The 20,274-nt window shown below is 34.7% G+C and overlaps 1 protein-coding gene across 3 annotated transcripts in view; it reads right to left on the bottom strand.

Moving 5' to 3' along the window:
• LOC120430982 (protein-tyrosine sulfotransferase) overlaps window positions 1-20,274 on the bottom strand; it is an 80,101-nt gene that overhangs the window by 29,395 nt on the left and 30,432 nt on the right. For all 3 annotated transcript variants that reach the window (XR_008211922.1, XM_039596131.2, XM_039596142.2), the window contains exon 2: window positions 9,204-10,208. Coding sequence is in view for 2 of the 3 variants with exons in the window: in XM_039596131.2 (XP_039452065.1) it covers window positions 9,204-9,499 (296 nt within the window). In the remaining variant the exon portion in view is untranslated. The remainder of the gene's footprint in view (window positions 1-9,203; window positions 10,209-20,274) is intronic.

Here is a 20,274-nt window from a genome sequence, read left to right as displayed (position 1 = left end):
TTTGCAATTTCAAACGATGTGAAATTTTGTTAGATTCTTGGAATTGTGCAGAATGATTCAAAATGTCCAAAATCATGGCTGAAGGCTTTTATTATTTCACTCAAAAAAAAAATCAAAAACAGTGGAAGCATGCAAAATTTTGCCTCGTTTGATACCCGTTTCGTTTGAGTATTTAAAAAAGGTATTTTGTGATAATTTAAGAATTATTTATCCGTAAACTTCACGCATCATATGGTGTGGGCATTTTTTATTTAATTTTGACCTTTTTTATCTCGAATTTTATTTGTGTAGTCCCCAAATTTGTATTAAAACCTATGTTGTAAAATGGCTGTTTTGGTTCTAGGTTAGCCCTTTGGAAAATTTCAGTCAAATAAAAAATATAAATGAAATCCTTAACCGATTTTCATGGAGTATTGTATTTCAGAGAAAAACACAAAAAGGAAAAGTTAGCTAAACCAAATTATCGTCCAAAATTCAGGACGGTTTCTCTATGCTAATTATAATAAAAGCCGAAACAATCGTCCAAAGGATTATTCTCATGCAAACTTTCCGAAAAAAATACTTTCAAAAGCGCACAATTGAGTTTTAGGGGTTGAAAATTCGAAAAAAAAAACTAATCAAATATAGTCAAAATCATCAATTTGTCAATTTTTTTTTGTAAAATTCTGAAAACTCATGGAGGATACATACAAACCCCTTATGTTTATATATAAAAAAATATTTTTGGCTGCTCTACAACTTTTTTCAACACAGTTTCACTCTAAAAAATAACCCTGCAAAGTTACTAAAAATACGTAATTTAAAAATGAAAAAAAAAATCTAAATGAAAAAAGGAACCTTTGGTGTTATTTCTAGAGTTTTTTTAAAGGTCCTAAAAACCAAATTTCATTTTTTTTTGCTTTTCAGGTGTTTTTAGAACCGCCTTTAGTCAGAGGTATTCAAAACCCCCCCAAAAGCGAAAAATGAAAATTTGTTTTATAGGACCTTTTCACAAAAAAAAACTCTGGATTTCAGCTTCGAAAAGTATATTAAATTTCCCATAAAATGACATGTCTCACGATTTTCGACAGTTGAGTAACGTGTCAGAGGTTTTAAAACATTTTTTCTAACTTTTTATGAAAAATACGTTTTTTTTTCTTCTTGGAATTTTGACACCAAATTTCTACCTCTTCACAGTTTAGAGCTATCACAAAAGTAGTAATCCCCGAGCATGGGTAAATAACAAGGGAAATGCGTAATAATACCTTTCTCTGGTATCAATACCAAATTTTGGTATTCCTGGACCCTTTAAAATTTGTCTTGAGGATTATGCAAGAGCAAAATGTGGTATCATACCAATTTAAGGTATTGTTTTGATATTGCAAAATTGCAGAATTTGTCAATGGTCGAACACCACATTTTGGTATTCTTTTGGTATTACAGTATTTTATCAAATTCCTCTGCAACTATGGGAAAATTTTGACCAATTTTGACAAAATAATTAATTTTGCGCTATAATGATGTCTCAAAGCGAATGCTTTCATTGAGAACCGGAAATTTCAAACTTGATTTTAAACATTTTTGATATACCCCCTATAGAAATGACTTGAAATTTTGGAAAATTTTCTAAGTCAGGATGGCACATTTTGGTATTATTTTGGTATTAAAGTGTTTTATCAAATTCCTCTGAAACTTTGGGAAAATTTTGACCAATTTTGACAAAATAATTAATTTTGCGCTAAAATGATGTCTCAAAGCGAATGCTTTCATTGAAAACCGGAAATTTCGAACTTGATTTTAAACATTTTTGATATACCCCCTACAGAAATGACTTGAAATTGTCGAAAATTTTCTAAGTCAGGATGGCACATTTTGGTATGATTTTGGTATTGAAAAGTTTCATCAATTTTCTCTAAAACTATGGGATTTTTTTTACCAATTTGGACAAGATAATAAATTTTGCGATAAAATGACTTGAAAAAAAAAACCAAATACTTTGAAAAACGAGTCAATCGAAAGATTATTGAATTTTGGTGAATTTCAATCCAGTTTTATTTTAATAACACTTATTTTTAAATCTTGTTATTTTTCAGAATCTTCAAGAACTTCATGCACAGGCCGTTCATCAATGACAAATGCATTCGGTGTGGTGAAGAATATCACTAATAACAACATGGAATCATCAGGTGAGTAGATTTGGCTGTTGCATATGGATCATTTCCGTTTTTTCACTAACTGCAACTGCTGCACTAAAAATGGTATGAAAATACCAAATTTTGGTATTACTTGTGCAAATATCAGCGACCAAAATGTGATCTTGGTTGCCCAGTAATAGATGGTAAAATACCATCAAATCATACCAAAATCATGTATGTGGAAGACCACAGGAATACCAAAATATGATTTTCCAAGGGCGCGGGAATACCTAAAAATAAAACCATGTCAATACCAAGTTTTGGTATTCAAGCAATGTTCAAAAATCCAGAAGACCTCAACTTGGTATTGAAATGGTTCTATTTTGAGGTATTATTTTATCCTTGGAATAACATGGTTTGGTATTGTTGTGCCCTTACACATACAAGATTTTGGTATGATTTCATGGTATTTTACCATCTATTACTGGGCAACCAAGGGCACATTTTGGTCGCTGTTGTTTGCCCAAGTAATACCAAAATTTGGTATTCCCGTGTTATTTACCCCTGCTCGGGTCCAGCTGCGTGTAAAAGGCCTGGGTGTAAAATAAATATTGCATTTTTTCATGCAATTTTATGTGATTTTACACCCTGAAATATGTAGCTCATCAGAATGGGAAACCTACTTGACCGAAATGTCAAGCTCATATATGATGGCCGAGTGGGCTAAGGCGCCAGTCCTTACTGTTGGTGCTGGGTTTGAATCCCGTCGGTTGCAACTTTTTTATGTGTTTGCAAAAATGTACATTCAGTGAGAAATTTAGGGGTTTATTTTGACGAAAGTGATGTGCACAAATCACTGAAAAACGTGTCTTGGTAAAAATCCAGAAAAATGGAAGGGGTCGTACCGCCCCACCGTCACGAGATTTCGAAAAATGGACCTCGAATCACCCCTCAGAGCAAAGTTTCACGAAAATTGAAGAGGGATCGGGGCAACTTTTTCCGATTTCGAGTGAGTGGGCGGAGAGTAACCCAAATATACATCGGGGGTTATTCATTGGACCACATACAGAGATACACAGAAATTGCACGGAAATTCAAAATTCCGCTTCAGTTATTTCTATAGAACCTCAATTTTAACTCCATTTATAACAAAATTCAGTGAAAATTCCTAGAACTGCTCTTGAGTTGAACTCAGGACAATACCGGGAAACATTAACAGCTGAATGGCGTTCCAATTTGGCCTCATTGTATCTAGCTTACGCGAATCAGTTGCAATTTTCGAAAACTCGTCCAACTTTGGAGGGACAGGGGTGGAGTGGAGGGGGGGAAGCCGTTGATGATAATAATAATGTAACCACAGAAACCTTTTAATGATGATGGTCTGTGACACCGTGATAAAGCGGAAGGGTGGGGATGCGTCAAGTGGTGAGGTGGAAATTATGATTGATAAGAGGATAGGTTTCCGTGGGCGGTGTGTCGCATACACTTTCCAGGTGATGGAAATGTGAATTTGATGCGCGGCCCATCAGAACAGAACAATTGGGATCCACAACAGTTTTGGACCAATTGATGGACCATTAGCGTTAACTGGGTGGTGAGTGAAATTTAATGATTTTTGGGAAGGGGGGGAGGACAATTGTTTGTGTGATTCAGAGCGGAAAGGACATTAGTAACGAGATGGTAATAAATTGTGAAATGATGCAAAATGCGTTTGAATAACAACCAAAAAAACAGAGAGACATTTTAACTTTAATAACCGAACGATCCATAAATCAAGCTAATTGCAATAATAAAAATAAAAATAATAAAACCCATCCACGAAACGATATTATTTCAATTGGCTCATTTATTCCTTTCTTCACACAATCACGCAAACACACTCACGCCCCCGCACAATCACACAAATAAATCCTCAATCCTGGGCTGAACCCCAACACACACACACACACACACACTCACACAGAAGAACAACCACACACGAGGAGGCACACGTACAAATATAAATACAAAACCGACGACGACTTCGACGTGCCATTGCTCGGAAGTGTTTTATTATTAAAACGCCAATTAGGCAAGCACATGACGACGTGTACATGCACACATACACACACACACAGAGGGCAGCAGGAGTTGTCATCGGGCGTCGGTGGTTGTTGAAACCAATTGGCGTGGGTGGGAAAAGTGTTTCAATTGCATAACAATGAATGAGCGAAAAGGTAGGTTGGAAAAAAAGAAGCAAAATCACTATCACAATATCTCACCAAGCCCGGCCGTTGGCATGTCCAGGTAGTTACGTGCGGGAAAAAACAAAAATTAAAATTAAAATGCAATCGCTAGGTAGCAGGGTTGGTGATGAAAAATAAAGTTAAGCTGGCGAAAAAAAAACGCGCGAATTAATTCATTCGAGGGTGTGCTTTTGCCATGATTTATTGATGCAGAGTCAGCAAATCCTGGTGGATAACAACAAAAACACAGAGGGATTTGTGAAACTATGTAACTTTTTCACCTGTCCGAGAACTGTGGCCATTGAAAAATAATGATGTTTTTCACTATCTTTTTTTATAGATCGTTAATTACGATTTTAGACTGATTGGAAAAGCAAAGTTTCAGTCGGATTAAAAAATACAAAAATTAAAATTTAAGAAAAAAATACCAATTTCGTAGAGAATTGCTCTGGTTTGAAGTATAAATATATGTTTCTTACAGATCATAAAAAAGGATGCGCGACAAAAGGCCGAAAGAAATAAGGTCGAAAGACATAAGGTCGAATGGTCACAAGGTCGAATGGACAAAACGTCGAAAAAACAAAAGGTCGAATGTGAAAAATAAACAAATAATTAATATTATAAAACCTTGAAAAACATATTTTCTTACAAACAAATCTGATTTTTTCTATGAGTTTATCCTTGGTTTATCCATCCTTTTAGTAATGATCATTTTTTTTTAATAAACTTCCAAACCATTTTTGATAACATTTCCATTCTTTCAAACATGAGCAGTTCTTCTAAAAGAAAAAAAAAGTTCGACTTCTAAAACATTTTGGAGGTTTATTATATATTTAAAAAAAAACCTATTCTTGATTGTCAAAATATTTTTGTGAGTTTTTCCATTATTTTTAACATGAGCAGTTATTCCTAAAAAAGTTCGTCTTCTAAAATATGTTGGATGTTTATTTTTATTTTTTTATATACAACTTATTTTTGATTGTCAAAATATTTTTGTGAGTTTTTCCATTCTTCCAAACATGAGCAGTTCTTCAAAAAAAAAAGTTCGACTTCCAAAATATTTTTATGGTAATATTTTATTTTTAAAAATAACCCTTTTTTGTTTGTTGTTATATTTTTGTGAGTTTTTCCATTCTTTAAAAAAAAAATGAGCAGTCCTTAAAAACAAAAGTTCGACATCTAAATTTTTTGGAAGTTTATTTTTATTTTTAAACACAACCTTTTCTTGACCTACTTTGGGAGTTTTACGGTTCTTTAAAATTTGAGCAGTTCTGGCAAAAATAAAGTTCAACGTGTTTTTTTAGTTTTTATTTTTTTAACCCTAATCTTACTGTCGTAATGATTTTGTGAATTATTTGATTCTTTCAAATATTATATACTACTTCCGAAATATTTTTAAAATTTTTATTTTATTTATAAAAATCGTTGGAATATTTTAGAGACTTTAACATTCTTTCAAATTTTAACAGTTTCAAAAAATTAAATATTGTTGCAAGTTTTCTTTCAATTTTAAATCTATCTTTCATGATCACAGTAAATCTTAAGAAAAGCTGACTTCAAAAACATAGCATAAGATATAAAATTGCTTCCAATACCGGCAATATGTTCTTTTGAACATTACCCAAGTAACATTTTTTCCAGGAGTTCTTCAAGAGCTCTTCAAGATAGCTACAGCATAGCAGTTTGGACCGCGGTAGGATAAAACTCTCTTCAAGTACTCTTCCAAACTCCTGAAGAAGTTTTGAAGAGAATTTTATCCTACCGCGGTCCAAACTGCTATGCTGTAGCTATCTTGAAGAGCTCTTGTAGAACTCCTGGAAAAAAATGTTACTTGGGTAGTTAGTCACTCACTTTAAAAATAATCCCGACACATGTAAATAATTAGCAAGCGCCATCAAAAAAACGCGCTAAGCCTTTTGACATTTCAATTTTGACTACCCATTCCAATCGAAGGCTGAAGAAAACCGAGCGAGGAGCGAAGGCAAATAAAGAACAAAGGATGGCCACCAACACCACCAACATGCTGGTGCAGCGCCTGTTGGAGTGAACCAGTGATGCCAGGATTTTTTCTCTATAAATGCTACTTTTCGTGAGTATTCGCTTAAAATTTCATCAATTTTGGCAGCACTAAGCAGACCCAAAAGAGCGCTGGAAGAAAAAAAGAACTAAGCTGAAAATAGAAAAATGGGCGTGGCCCATTGCACTCGACTGATTAGAATGCGTTTTTGAATTATTTTTTTCTTAATGCTTGTAAAAGGAACAGCATAACTTTTAATAAAAGTGAAAATAAGCAGAAATGTTCACAGAAAGTTGTTCTACTCTTTAGTTTGCTTAGATTTAGTGAATTTAAAGGAACACTCCAAATTATCCAGGATCATTCTGCATCGACCGCTTATTAGGCTTAAAATGGGCATATTTCCCCTAGTTAGCGGAAAGAAGGCGTTCCTTATTCTAGTATCACAGCTCAAGGGGACGATTGGTTGCAATAAACTATTATTGCAGGCTTTGATGAAATTGATGAGAAGTAATTATCCGAATTCGCTTCGCTTTGAGACGAAGATTTTAGTGGATTACAGACTGGATTTCGTCATGTAAAAATAATGATTTTCCAACACAGGTTGCCTAGGAGTTGATAATTCCACCACCATTGTCGGCCGCTCCCATCTCTACCATGCACCAGGGACAAGGGAAAGGGTTTGGAAGGAGGGAAGTGTGGTTCTCCTTTTTTTAAGGGGATAAGGGAAAATCTCTACGTAATTATTTGAAAATTTCTAAAAAAAAAGTCAAACTTTATTTCTACTTAACTTTTCGACAGAGAGACAAATTTGAAATGACAAGACCTCAATTTTTAAAAGATGCTGTGAAAATATTATATTTTCAGAATATAAAATCAAAATTAAAATTTCAATAATACAAAAAAGGAAGATATTTTGGTTTCATCAGATTTTTTAACAATGAAATCAAAATTTTAAATATGTTTTGATAGGTAATGATTGCCACCTGAATACCTGTTTCAAAATATTTTAATTAGGGGTCATCCATAAATCACGTAAGGGGTGGGGGGGAGGTGGTTTCGATTGTCCACGCTCCATACAAAAAAAATGTATGGGTAAATGATTGTTGGGTGGAAGGTCTGTCATCCATAAATCACGAAGGGGGGGGGGGGGGGGGGGGTTGGCGATTGTCCACGCTCCACAGAAAAAAAAATTATGGGTAATCGATGATTGTTGGGCGGGAATTTGAAATTTCCATAAAAATGTCCACGTGGTATATGGACGGTCCCTCACCAAATATTTTAGTTTCATAGCATTTTTTCCTAAATATTTTTTTAATTCCTCCAAATTATCGATCTACATTAAACAAAAACTATGATACAATTATTTTTAAGTCAAAATTCGTTGTATATTGTTGTTTAAAAAAGATACAAGAATTCAAAAATGCTACGATTGAATAAATTTATGGAATTTGATAATAACTATTTATACTCAAATTTGCTGGGAAAACTGGATTTTTTTTAAACAATTATTTTGAATTTCTCAAACTCATTAAGCTCACTCTAAGCTCATTAAAGAAAAATAAATGTCATATAAAAAACAAAAACGAATTCAAACCCACTTTAATTCTTACACAAAGTCAAACAAAGTTTCCCGATCTATTTATCAACACACAAATGATATTTTTTAGTGGATTTTTACTAAACTTTTAATATTTCCCGGTTCGTCATTCAAATTCCCGAGTTTTACCCGATTTTCTCCCGGTGGAATAAAATTTTAGCCAGCGACAGATTTCGCGATTAAAAGCTCAAAAATTCCGACAGATGGCGCAAAGCATCGAAGAATGACGATTCAAATTTTCGCTGTTCGGTTACATAGGAATGCAAACTAAAAATTAAATTTACAGCTCTTAGAACAACTTTTGAGAAAAAATTCAAGTAGTACGAGTGTAAACTTTTTGCCCTCTATAAATTAACGCAATAAAAAAAATTAAAAAAAAAAAATTGAAAAAATAATATTGTTTAAAATGATAGAGCATCAAAAGTTAACAAAGTATCAGTTCAAATTTTTGCTCAAAAGTTGTTTTGAACGCTGGAATTAAACAAAACAGAATTCGCATACATAACCTCAAAGGGCGGAAATTTCAATCGACATTCTTCACTCTGTTCTGCTACTCAACACTAGGTGTCGCATGTCGTTTGGCTCTTGAACGGCATTCAAGCAAGCGTCACCATCTGTGACAAAATAGACGAAGGTGCCGCTGTAAATGTGTTTTTTTCTCCTCGCCCTGCTGTCGGTAATGCAGTTTATTTACGTTTAAGCTCACTGTCTCACTGTGAGAAAACTTTCTCAGGGTGAAAGTGTTGATTTAACTTTTAGAAGCATTATTTGATGGGTTTAAATGTCAATAAAATGCTAATTTAATACCGCTATTTGGTGCCCCGTGGTTTCTTGGGTATATTTAAGAAGCCAGTAATCTTTTGTCACAAGTTTTTCAGACCAATTTCAGGTGGACTTAACTTAAAACCTTTTTTTAAATTGGCAACACTGCTAAACGTGGATTTTGAAGAAAAAATAATTTTGTTTGGAAAATATCGGGAATCAGATCATAAAAATAATATACAACGCGTTGCAACGGCTTTAAATTTACAGAGTTCAAAATCAAAAAAAAAAAAGTTTTTTAACTCTGTTCATTTATTGGTTTTTGAAATATGGCTAATCAATGTATGTAATCCAAGAAAAATACGTTTTGCTCTCCATTTTGTACGATACAATCGGATACAATTAAAAATGGGATACATTGCTCAATATAGAGAGTCATAAGTCATTGCCACAAGAAACCCAAACCCCACCCTGCAGCTCTCACTCACCTCACATCCGGGTGCGCGTCCAGCATCGCCCTCATCAGCGTCGTGCCCGATCGCGGCACACCCCCGATGAAGATCAGCGGCATGTTCCGGTGGTACTTGTAACTTCCTCCCAACCCATGCCCATCATCCTCCCCGCCGGATCCCGTTTCGCCCCGCACCATTTCCCCCACCGATCCGCCACCGTTGGCGAGACATCGCGCCCCCAACTCCGTGCCCTTGAAGAACACCATCAACAGCAGGATCGCGGCCCCCGCAACGCCCAGCACGATCTTCCGGTTGCGCATCACGAGCCGCATCGCATCAAGGCCAGGTCAGTCAGTCAGTCTCTGTTTCTTCTTTGGTATTTTTTTTTGTTTGTGTTTAAAAATTTGACTTTTAAGTATCTTCTCTCGATATGTGTGTGTGCGCGCGCAATTACTGTTGACCTTTAAATTACTAAACTTCCACTTTGATTCGGCTGAACCCCGCTCCAACTACTACTCCAAAGCTGATCGTCTTGCACTAGCTTGTCTACCAGCAGCTCCATCTGGCCCTCCGACCTGACCCGTCACGTTTGTTGACCGGAATCCGCCCAACAAATCCCAAAAAAAAAATCCACCGAAGATCCAATTTCCAACACGCCACCACCGGTTTAGTAAATGCGACTAACGGGTGTTCTAATCGGCGTGAAGACCGACCCGAACTGCGGAGATTCTTCCAAGTATCGTGGTAAATCTATTAGCACTACTCCCGGCTTCACTTGGATTGACTCTCGACGCTTTCGGAGTGGTTCGGGTAACCTCTTTCTGATGGCTGGGGCACGCCCCGGAGGGGGAACGAGGTTTCGACCACGTGCACGCGTGTGTGTGTTGATATAACTGGAACCGTAATTCTCGAGTCCCGAGGTTCTTCAAGCGCTCTTGCGCTGTGTGTTGGGGGTATTTTTTCTGTTGGTTTGGAGAAATTATTTCGTTCCGATTCAATTCTGCTGCTGGCTGTTGCTACTGCTGTTGGTGTGGTTTCACTCTGAAATGAAATAGAGACGAAAGAGAAGAGGAATGAAGTCAATTAGATTTCGGTTCGTTTTTTTTTGTACTACTTTGTTCTTAGAGCTTTAAAATTCAGAAATGTATTGATTGTACCGTGAACAAGTTAATTTCTTATCAACCTTAAAAAATAAAAAGAGAAAAATTTCATATTTTCCTAGAGATTTAAACAAATCAAAAATATATCTTCTTATGGCTAAATCGAAAAAGAAGAAGGAAGTTTCTTTTGAAAATTTTTACTTAATTTTAACATGTTTCTCGAGAAACAATAAACAAAATGAAAATAGAATGAAATCTGCAACCTGCCAAATATACGTGAAATTTTCTTAGCAAAAGTTATCTATTTCCGGTAAAAAAAAATGATGAAGCAGCATTCTTTGATTTATAAAGTTTTTGCAGGGAAGTTTTTAGATGAATCTTTAAGGCATAATCAATTTTATTTCTAAACTAGTACCTACATTCGGCTTGATTTTAAATTAATAGGGAAAAAGAATTATTCTTCTTTTGAAGTCTAAAGCTTGACATATTTGTTTTTTACACACAGAAAAAAATAATGTAAATTTGGAAGCTTTAATTTTGGAAGGTTGAATATTACCTCTTTTATGATGTAATTTTACCTCAATTTAGACTGAAAAAGTGACATTACACCAGAAAAGTGGTAAAATTACACATTTCCAGAGGTAAAATTACACCTTTTTTCTGACATAAAAGATGTACTCCTTCCCAGATGTAATATTACCATGATTTTTTTTTCTGTGCAGGCACACAAAAAATGCTTCAAAAATTGCCACTTAAACATTTCAAAAGGGGCAAACATTCAATAATACGCCCTTTTAAAATATTAGTCTTGGTTTAAAAATTTTGAAAATATTTTTTTCGAAAAGATCAGAAAATTTCACGAATGTTTCATATTTTAACATTGAAAATCAGACCATTAGTTGCTGAGATATCGACATAAGAAAATGGTGTTTTGTTTGGGTGAGACATAGAAAACATCAATTTTCCTGTTTTTAAACCTTTGCATGGCCATATCTCAGCAACTAAGGGACGTATCAACAAAGTTCAAAATTGCAAAATATAGAGAATTTTCTCAGCTTTTCAAAATATTTTTTTGAAAAGTGGGAAAACATGTACACCAATTTAAAAAAAATAAAAACTGCGACTATTTTCAAAAAAGTCACCTAAATATGGATTTAACTTGAAAACGGTGCACTTTATCAAAATTTGACTAAAGTACTTTTTGATTGCAAATTTGATTTTACATCGAAAAATAAAGTTGAAAAATTTTTGCGACCATTTTTTCGATTTTTTGAAAAAATCAGTATTGATTCAAAAATTCATAACTCGCTCAAAGATTTTTACACAACATGGAAATTTCTGAAAAGTTGGCATTTGATGTCCTCTAAAACATATCAAAAAATAAAAAAAATTAAAAATAGTGTTTTTTTGCAAATCAAGTTTAAGTGACAAAAAGTTAAATAAAAAATCACCAAATTTATTTTTACCGTGTATCATTTTTTTCCAGTGTAGTCCATATCCATACCTACAACTTTGCCGAAGACACCAAATCGATCAAAAAATTCCTTCAAAAGATACAGATTTTTGAATTTTTATACATCATTTTTGTATGGCCAGCTGCCAAATTTGTATGGAAAATTATATGGACAAACTAATGATGCAAAATGGCTTCTTTGGGCATACCGAAGGCACCAAAAAAGTTTCAGTCGGATTAAAAAATACAAAAATTAAAATTTAAGAAAAAAGACCGATTTCGTAGAGAACTGCTCTATTAGAACTTTTTTCCTTTAGGTTTTTATACCCTTTCAAACATTAGCTAGTTTTACAGAATAGAATGGGTTTGTAAACACATTTTTTTCATGTTTTTGTTCTATTTCTAAAAGATTGTTTTTATACTCATCTAAAATTTAACAGTTCTTTGAAGAATTAAATTGAATTTAGAAATTCTGAAAATTTTTGCATTGCATTTTGAAAAGTAGATTTTACGTTTTTTGTTAGTGCTCTCATCTTGAGGTTTTTTTTAAAGTATTATGATTATTGTCAGTTATGTATAGATTCATACACGAAAAGAAACTCGGATTTTTTTCAAGGAAGCTTTTGCATTAATTCAATCAGGAACAGTTGGTTTATGAAAAAATACAAATGTTGAAGATAACTGAACTGCACTTATCGCTTAAAATTGGAATATTTTTTTCAAAATTATGAATATAACCAGTTAATTTAAGTTTGCTCAAATCATACTTTTTTATAAACTTTTCAAACGTTTCTTTCACATCCAGATTATTTTAACTATATTTGAAAAAATCTCTCTGAATGGAAGTTTTATTAATTTTGGACTACATTGTGAAGTTTATTTCATAAACTGCATATTTATATGTTTTACATGACTTTTGGGTTTTTTTTATTGAAACTTCAGTCTTATGATAACAATTTAATCTTAAATTATGAAATTTGTTCCAAATTTAAGGGGGGAATGGAGTTCATGAAAATTAGCCAAGGGGGGGATGGAACGAAAAAGGTTGAGAAACACTGCTCCAGAGCAACATTTATTTTTGACTTCAAAATCAAATTTCTCTGCAAACATTGATTTTTTCAACCTGGTCCAACATGAATTGGTTTAATGTTTACTTATAAGTTATAACCATTAAAATTTCATCTAATTCGGTTGACCCAGTCACAAGTAATGTAGAAAAACATAAAAAAAATCTCATTTTTTCTTTAGGGGGGAAAGGAAAATGCATTATTAAAGTCGAGGGGGCGGGGATAAGAAAATCGAAATGGTGTTCAAAAATGCATTCTACAACTCAGTTGTTTTGCAATCATAGTTTTTCAAAATATGTTATGTACATAGGAATTTCAAAAAAAAAATCGGAATATTTTTAATCGAGTAAAATATTGTTTATTCTTTGTTATAAAGTTTTTTTCAGCCGGCTGCTAGTTCAACTCTATAGAGAACAAACATGCTAAATATAATTTTCAACACAGGAAAAAGCATTGCAAAATACTTGCAGTTGATTTGACTTTCGATTATGCCTACGCTGCAGATTCTGTGAAATGGCTCCCGTTCACAGAATCCTCTCCGCGGTAAACAGAACGCAGTAGGGCTGGGCTCTTTATTTTTTGTAGAGCATTTGTGGGTGTTTTCGGATGGTCGGGGAAATCCTTATGGAACATTGCCCAGCAATTCTACAAGAAAACAAACCCGACCAATCGGGCCTCAAATTGGAGTGGCTTTTAGGGTAATCTACGCCTGGTTAGGGTGGTCCAAAAAATCATCATCAATCGATTTACGAAAATCAGTTTTTGCAAAAAAAATCACATTTTTCGGAAAATCATGACTTTGTGCCATTGCAACAGACTTTAACTATTTTAGACGCAAAAGAAGTGTAATCTTAAGGCTTATAGAGAAAAATAGTTTGAAATTTTAAAACTCAAGTCATTTGAAAATTGGGATTCCAAGATATGATTTTTTCTTTTAATGAAAATGGGATCTTTCTACTTTTGTTCTTTAAACCATTTCGATTAGTTTTAGTTGTTGGTAAATTTATAAATGGAAATATTATTGGAAATCAGGTTTACTATAGATATTATAAGGCCGATGCAAATATTTAAAAAAGTTTTTGTCCCTCGGCCCTGGCCGAGGTCAAGGGGGGGGGGGAGGGGCAAAAAATAAAAATTTAAATAACAAGCCATAGTCTTCACATTTAAATGAAAAACTAACTTAATCCACCTATGTGGTTGGAGCCTTCCTCACTTATTGCCAACAATGGCCGATGTGATGGAATTGTACAAAAATTTCATGTCTTTTTTAGATCCGGAGTAAAAAAGTACATCAATATCACTTAAGTGTACATATCTCAAGACAGGGTTGCCAGATCTCCAATGTTTTGAACTCGTTGGGAAGGTCTTTTGATAACCTTACCAACAATGGGTCGGATGGTGGATCTGGACATAGTTTACATACATTTAAGTGAGACCCGGCTTCCAAAAGTACATCAATATCACTTAAGTGGGCATATCTCGAGACAGGGTTGCCAGATCTTCAATCATTTAGGCTCGTTGGAAAAGTCTTTTGATAAACTAACCAACGATGGGTCGGATGGTGGATCCGGATATAGTTTACATACATTTAAGTGAGGCTTCCGGCTTCCAAAAAGTACATCAATATCACTTAAGTGGCCATATCTCGAGACAGGGTTGCCAGATCTTCAATGTTTTGAACTTGTTGGAAAGGTTTTTTGATAAACTAACCAACGATGGGTTGGATGGTGGATCCGGACATAGTTTACATACATTTAAGTGAGATCCGGCTTCCAAAAAGTACATCAATATCACTTAAGTTGCCATATCTCGAGACAGGGTTGCCAGATCTTCAATGTTTTAGGCTCGTTGGAAAGGTCTTTTGATAAACTAACCAACGATGGGTCGGATGGTGGATCCGGATACAGTTTACATACATTTAAATGAGATCCGGCTTCCAAAAAGTACATCAATATAACTTAAGTAAGCATATCTCGAGACAGGGTTGCCAGATCTCCAATGTTTTGAACTTGTTGGAAAGGTCTTTTGATAACATAACCAACGATGGGTCGGATGGTGGACCCAAACATAGTATACATACATTTGAGTAAGATCCGGCTTCCAAAAAGTACATCAATATCACTTAAGTGGCCATATCTCGAGACAGGGTTGCCAGATCTCCAATGTTTTGAACTTGTTGGAAAGGTCTTTTGATAACCTAACCAACGATGGGTCGGATGATGGACCCGGACATAGTTTACATACAATTAAGTGAAATCCGGATATATATGAAAACACCTTTTTATACATAACTTTTGAACTACTTATCAAAACTTCAATCTGTATAAAACTCGATCTATGGGACCCTAAACCAAGTCGAATGCAACAGGTTCGGGTCAAATCGATTCAGCCAGTGCCGAGAAACATGAGCTAGTTTGTTGGTCACATACATACATACACACACACATACACACACACATACACACACACATACACACACACATACACACACACATACACACACACACATACACACACACATACACACACACACATACACACACACTTACACACAGACATTTGTTCAGTTTTCGATTCTGAGTCGATTTGTATACATGAAGGTGGGTCTACGATGTTTTTTATTCAAAGTTCATTTTTAGAGCAGGATTATAGCCTTACCTCAGTGAGGAAGGCAAAAAGTGTTATAAAATGTATTTTACACTAGTTCAGTTGTTTTGCAATCATTAGTTTTCAAAAAATCTAAGATCTGTCAAAAACAAAAATTGTATCGAAAAAAAAAATTTGCATCGAAAATTTTCAAAAAATCTTAAGATTTTTTAGTAAACCCAAACATGCTAAAAATGATTTTAAACGCAGGAGAATGTATTTTAATTTGATTTCAGCTGGTTGCACTTGAATTTTCATTGAAATTTTGAAGTTTATTGTAAAAATATTTTTTTTTGCCCCCTGATTTTTCGGGCCAATTTTGAAGGGGGGGGGGGGGGCGGGTGACAAAAACTTTTAAAAATATTTGTACCAGCCTAATTTTAAAGAAAAAAATCATTTATTTTCTTTTAAATACAGATGTATGAAAATTTTCCAGATAAAAAATTACACCTCAAGAAAAGTAAACACAGCATCAAACCAAACGTTCATTTCTTTGTGAGATGTTTATTTACTCCTGACCTGGAAAAACTAACCTGGCTGCCCTGCAACTTCAAATAAAAAGCAACTCAACTGAGTAGTGCCGATAAGATTGATAACAGAGACCAGTCGCAGCAAAAGAATCCATTAAAATCAGAACTGAACCCAAGTAAGGAAAATACCAGCATCGGAAAATCTCTCTTCCTGGTGGTGCTGCTCTTTGCTGCAGCAAAGATGGAAAGCAAACATTTTCCCGTCCACCCTTCCCTCTGCGTGTGTGTGTGTGTGTATGTGTGGGGTGGGTGCAAAATGTATGACGAAGGAAATGAAAGCTCGTTTTGCCAAGGACCATCAAGTCCGGCAGGCATGGTTGGTTAGATCTGGCTCCAGCGTCCAGTTCAGAAGAAGCACTTTCCTGCGGACGACACAACATTTGTTACAGATATCAGAGGCATCTGCTCCGAAGCAGTTTTCCGTCCCATCTAGTTATGCAAATGAGGAAGAAAAATAACAAATGTGTCCGAAAAAAGTTTTTTTTTTTTTTTTTTTTGAGGAAAAGAGTGAAAAAGAGCCTACAACGCAAACATTCCATCATGGCTTTGTCGCAGAAATTTAAGGGGAAAGTTACTGTGAAAAATTTGGCGAACAAAATTGGGAAAATTTCGTCCTTAAATTCTGTTTACGGCAAACCCATTTGCTCGAACATAATTGAACACGACATTTTGACAGGATTAATTCGTGCTACTTTTTCGTATTAATTTACACACATTTTCCGTTCCGTTCCAAGTGTAAGCAGAGAAAAATGCATGTTTATGTGTAGATAATGTGGCCTTCCATCCCAATCCCAGGCACACACACGTGTTTTTCCTTTCGTCAGAGTAATTTTTTTTTGCTGCCTTCCATACTTGACTGGATTTGCAGCCACCCACCCAGCTTACTTTAGAGGGAGAGGGGTTAGGTGGGGAAGCTTAGCGGATGGGTGGTTCTCTTTTATGGTCTGGGTTGGGCTTTTGGCAGTGATTTGATTCCGTTTTTTTTTTTTTGGCGAGCACACACAGAATTCACAGCGTAGAATTGTACCTCTCGGTACATATGGTTCTTTTCGGTTCTGCTTAGAAATGGGATTTCCAGAAAAAAAGAATATGATGAGAATGTTGCTTTTAATGCCTTTTGAAATGAGCACAAAGAGGGATTTTTACTAGATTTTCTCTTACACAGCAAAAAAAAATATGATTTATGCCGAAAATCTTTCTAATACAATACATTTTGCTTTAAAAAAACAAAAGGCGATGATAACTAGATCTGAAAATGGTAATTAAGTCGCCACCCTGTCATTTCCCCGTGGCACAGCACTGACACCGTCGTCGGGAGGAAAAACGAACAGATCTGTTGAATGGAGCAGGCATCAGGTTGAGCAAAGATTTGTCTTCCTTCCTGTTTGGTTGCCCTTCGTCACACGTGGCCCAGCGAAGAGTGAATCACGTCAAGCACCATGTTTGCATTGTTATCCTACCGTAACCACCACCCTGTATCGCACAGCACTGCCACCTTATTATCAGGGGAAGGTGTTCAAGACCCTGCCTCGCATCTGGGGCCCTCGAATTTCATGGTTGAAATGGTGCTCGAAAGCAGCAGCAGATAAAGGGTTCTAACTGTAAAGAGTGGATTTTTTGAGAGCCAATCAAAAGCTAATATTGGGCCCGTTTTTCCCTTTCTGTTTCCCCCCCGGAGGGTTATAACTAGGCAATATGAGATTCGAAGGGGGAAAGATTAACATGTGTGATACAGATTTGCTTTTTTTTTTTGGGGTCATTTTGAAACAGCTTTGAAATGAACATTTTTATCTGTTCTGAAACGAAGAATGGAAAAATTAAATCGAAGAAAAAAATCCATAAGCAAACGCGAAACTTTGGTCAAACATGGAATTCCAAGTTATTGAACTCTGAACTGTAGCTTTCCCCAGTAACCCACAGGCTAAATTATATATTTTTATTATTATTATTATTTTTATTGCAAATAGTGCGTCCATCCCGGGAATTCCCGGGACAAAAATCCCGGGATTTTTCCAAAACCGGGAATTCCCGAATCCCGGGAATTTTCATAATTTGTCCCGGGAATTCCCGAAATCGAAAAAAAAAATCAAATTTTGGTCTGAAAATTCAAATTTTGTTGTAGAAATAGATGAACTGTAAAATACATAGTAATCGATACGAACTTTAAAGCATTAAAATTTGTATTCGGCATATATCAGCTTTAATTTGACTGGTAAGGGAAAATTGATTATAATTTAGTTATAGATCCGCAAAATGCCTGGCGCAATACATATTTTGTATTTAATTTAACGTATTTTTGAAGACTATTTATCATATTTATATTTATGATATTAAAATTGAAAATTATCATCTTAATTTTTTTTTTCATCAAACTCCGGATTTTGGGGCAAGTAACGAAATAAGACAGTTATTTAAGAAAAAAAATTGCATCGTGTTTTGAATAATTTTGATTAAAACAGGAACAGAAAAAAAAATTTAGTACACCGATTTCCAAATGTATTGCTCTGAAATCTCCTGTACCTTTTCAGCCTGTATTCCTGATTTTCCCTAGTTGACGGTAGTAACTTAAAGAGAATTATTAAAATATGTTTTATATAAAATAAAACATTCAACAGTTATGTAAAATTTTGCATTGACTGTTTTTTTTTAATATGAAGGACAATAGCTTATAGGACCTTTTTTTCAAAAAAAAAAAAACTCTTTTTTGTTGTCGCTTCTCGTTTTTGTAGATATTTTCAAAAAAAATGTCTGGTTTTTCTAGTTATGGCATATATTAAAATATATAGAAGAAATTTATTTGGGTAATTCTCCGCCAACTCACACAGCAGTTGCCCCGACCCCTCTTCGATTTGCGTAAAACTTTGTCCTAAGGGGTAACTTTTGTCCCTGATCACGAATCCGAGGTCCGTTTTTCGATATCTCGTGACGGAGGGGCGGTACGACCCCTTCCATTTTTGAACATGCGAAAAAAGAGGTGTTTTTCAATAATTTGCAGCCTGAAACGGTGATGACATAGAAATTTGGTGTCAAAGGGACTTTTATGTAAAATTAGACGCCCGATTTGATGGCGTACTCAGAATTCCGAAAAAACGTATTTTTCATCGAAAAAAACACTTAAAAAGTTTTAAAAATTCTCCCATTTTTCGTTACTCGACTGTAAAAATTTTTGGAACATGTCATTTTATGGGAAATTTAATGTACTTTTCGAATCTACATTGACCCAGAAGGGTCATTTTTTCATTTAGAACAAAATTTTTCATTTTAAAATTTCGTGCTTTTTCTAACTTTGCAGGGTTATTTTTTAGAGTGTAACAATGTTCTACAAAGTTGTAGAGCAGACAATTACAAAAATTTTGATATATAAACATAAAGGGTTTGCTTATAAACATCACAAGTTATCGCGATTTTACGAAAAAAAGTTTTGAAAAAGTTGGTCGTCATCGATCATGGCCGTTCATGGTCACCCGCGACAGACACGGACGACGAAACAAAGAGAAACACAAAAAGTAACTTTTTCAAAACTTTTTTTTCGTAAAATCGCAATAACTCGTGAAGTTTATAAGCAAACCCCTTATTTCTATGTATCAAAATTTTTGTAATTGTCTGCTCTACAACTTTATAGAACATTGTTACACTCTAAAAAATAACCCTGCAAAGTTAGAAAAAACACGAAATTTTAAAATGAAAAAAAATGTTCTAAATGAAAAAATGACCCTTCTGGGTCAATGTAGATTCGAAAAGTACATTAAATTTCCCATAAAATGAGATGTTCCAAAATTTTTTACAGTCGAGTAACGGAAAATGGGAGAATTTTTAAAACTTTTTAAGTGTTTTTTTCGATGAAAAATACGTTTTTTCGGAATTCTGAGTACGCCGTCAAATCGGGCGTCTAATTTTACATAAAAGTCCCTTTGACACCAAATTTCTATCTCATCACCGTTTCATGCTGCAAATTATTGAAAAACACCTCTTTTTTCGCATGTTCAAAAATGGAAGGGGTCGTACCGCCCCTCCGTCACGAGATATCAAAAAACGGACCTCGGATTCGTGATCAGGGACAAAAGTTACCCCTTAGGACAAAGTTTCACGCAAATCGAAGAGGGGTCGGGGCAACTGCTGTGTGAGTTGGCGGAGAATTACCCATTTATAAAACACATCAAAAATTTAAATTTGAACTTTTTTTAAATAAAAAAACAATTTTAATTTCTTTTAAGTTATTTAATAACTGTCGTCCTTGTTTAGATTGAAGTGTAGATTGTCACCAATTATTATTATTGAGCTTGAAAAGATATCAAATATTATGAAAACATA

Source organism: Culex pipiens, chromosome 1, assembly GCF_016801865.2.
Source record: "Culex pipiens pallens isolate TS chromosome 1, TS_CPP_V2, whole genome shotgun sequence".
NCBI lineage: Eukaryota > Metazoa > Arthropoda > Insecta > Diptera > Culicidae > Culex > Culex pipiens.
Note: the sequence above shows the minus strand (reverse complement) of the source record. Positions and strands in the feature narration are given on the sequence as shown.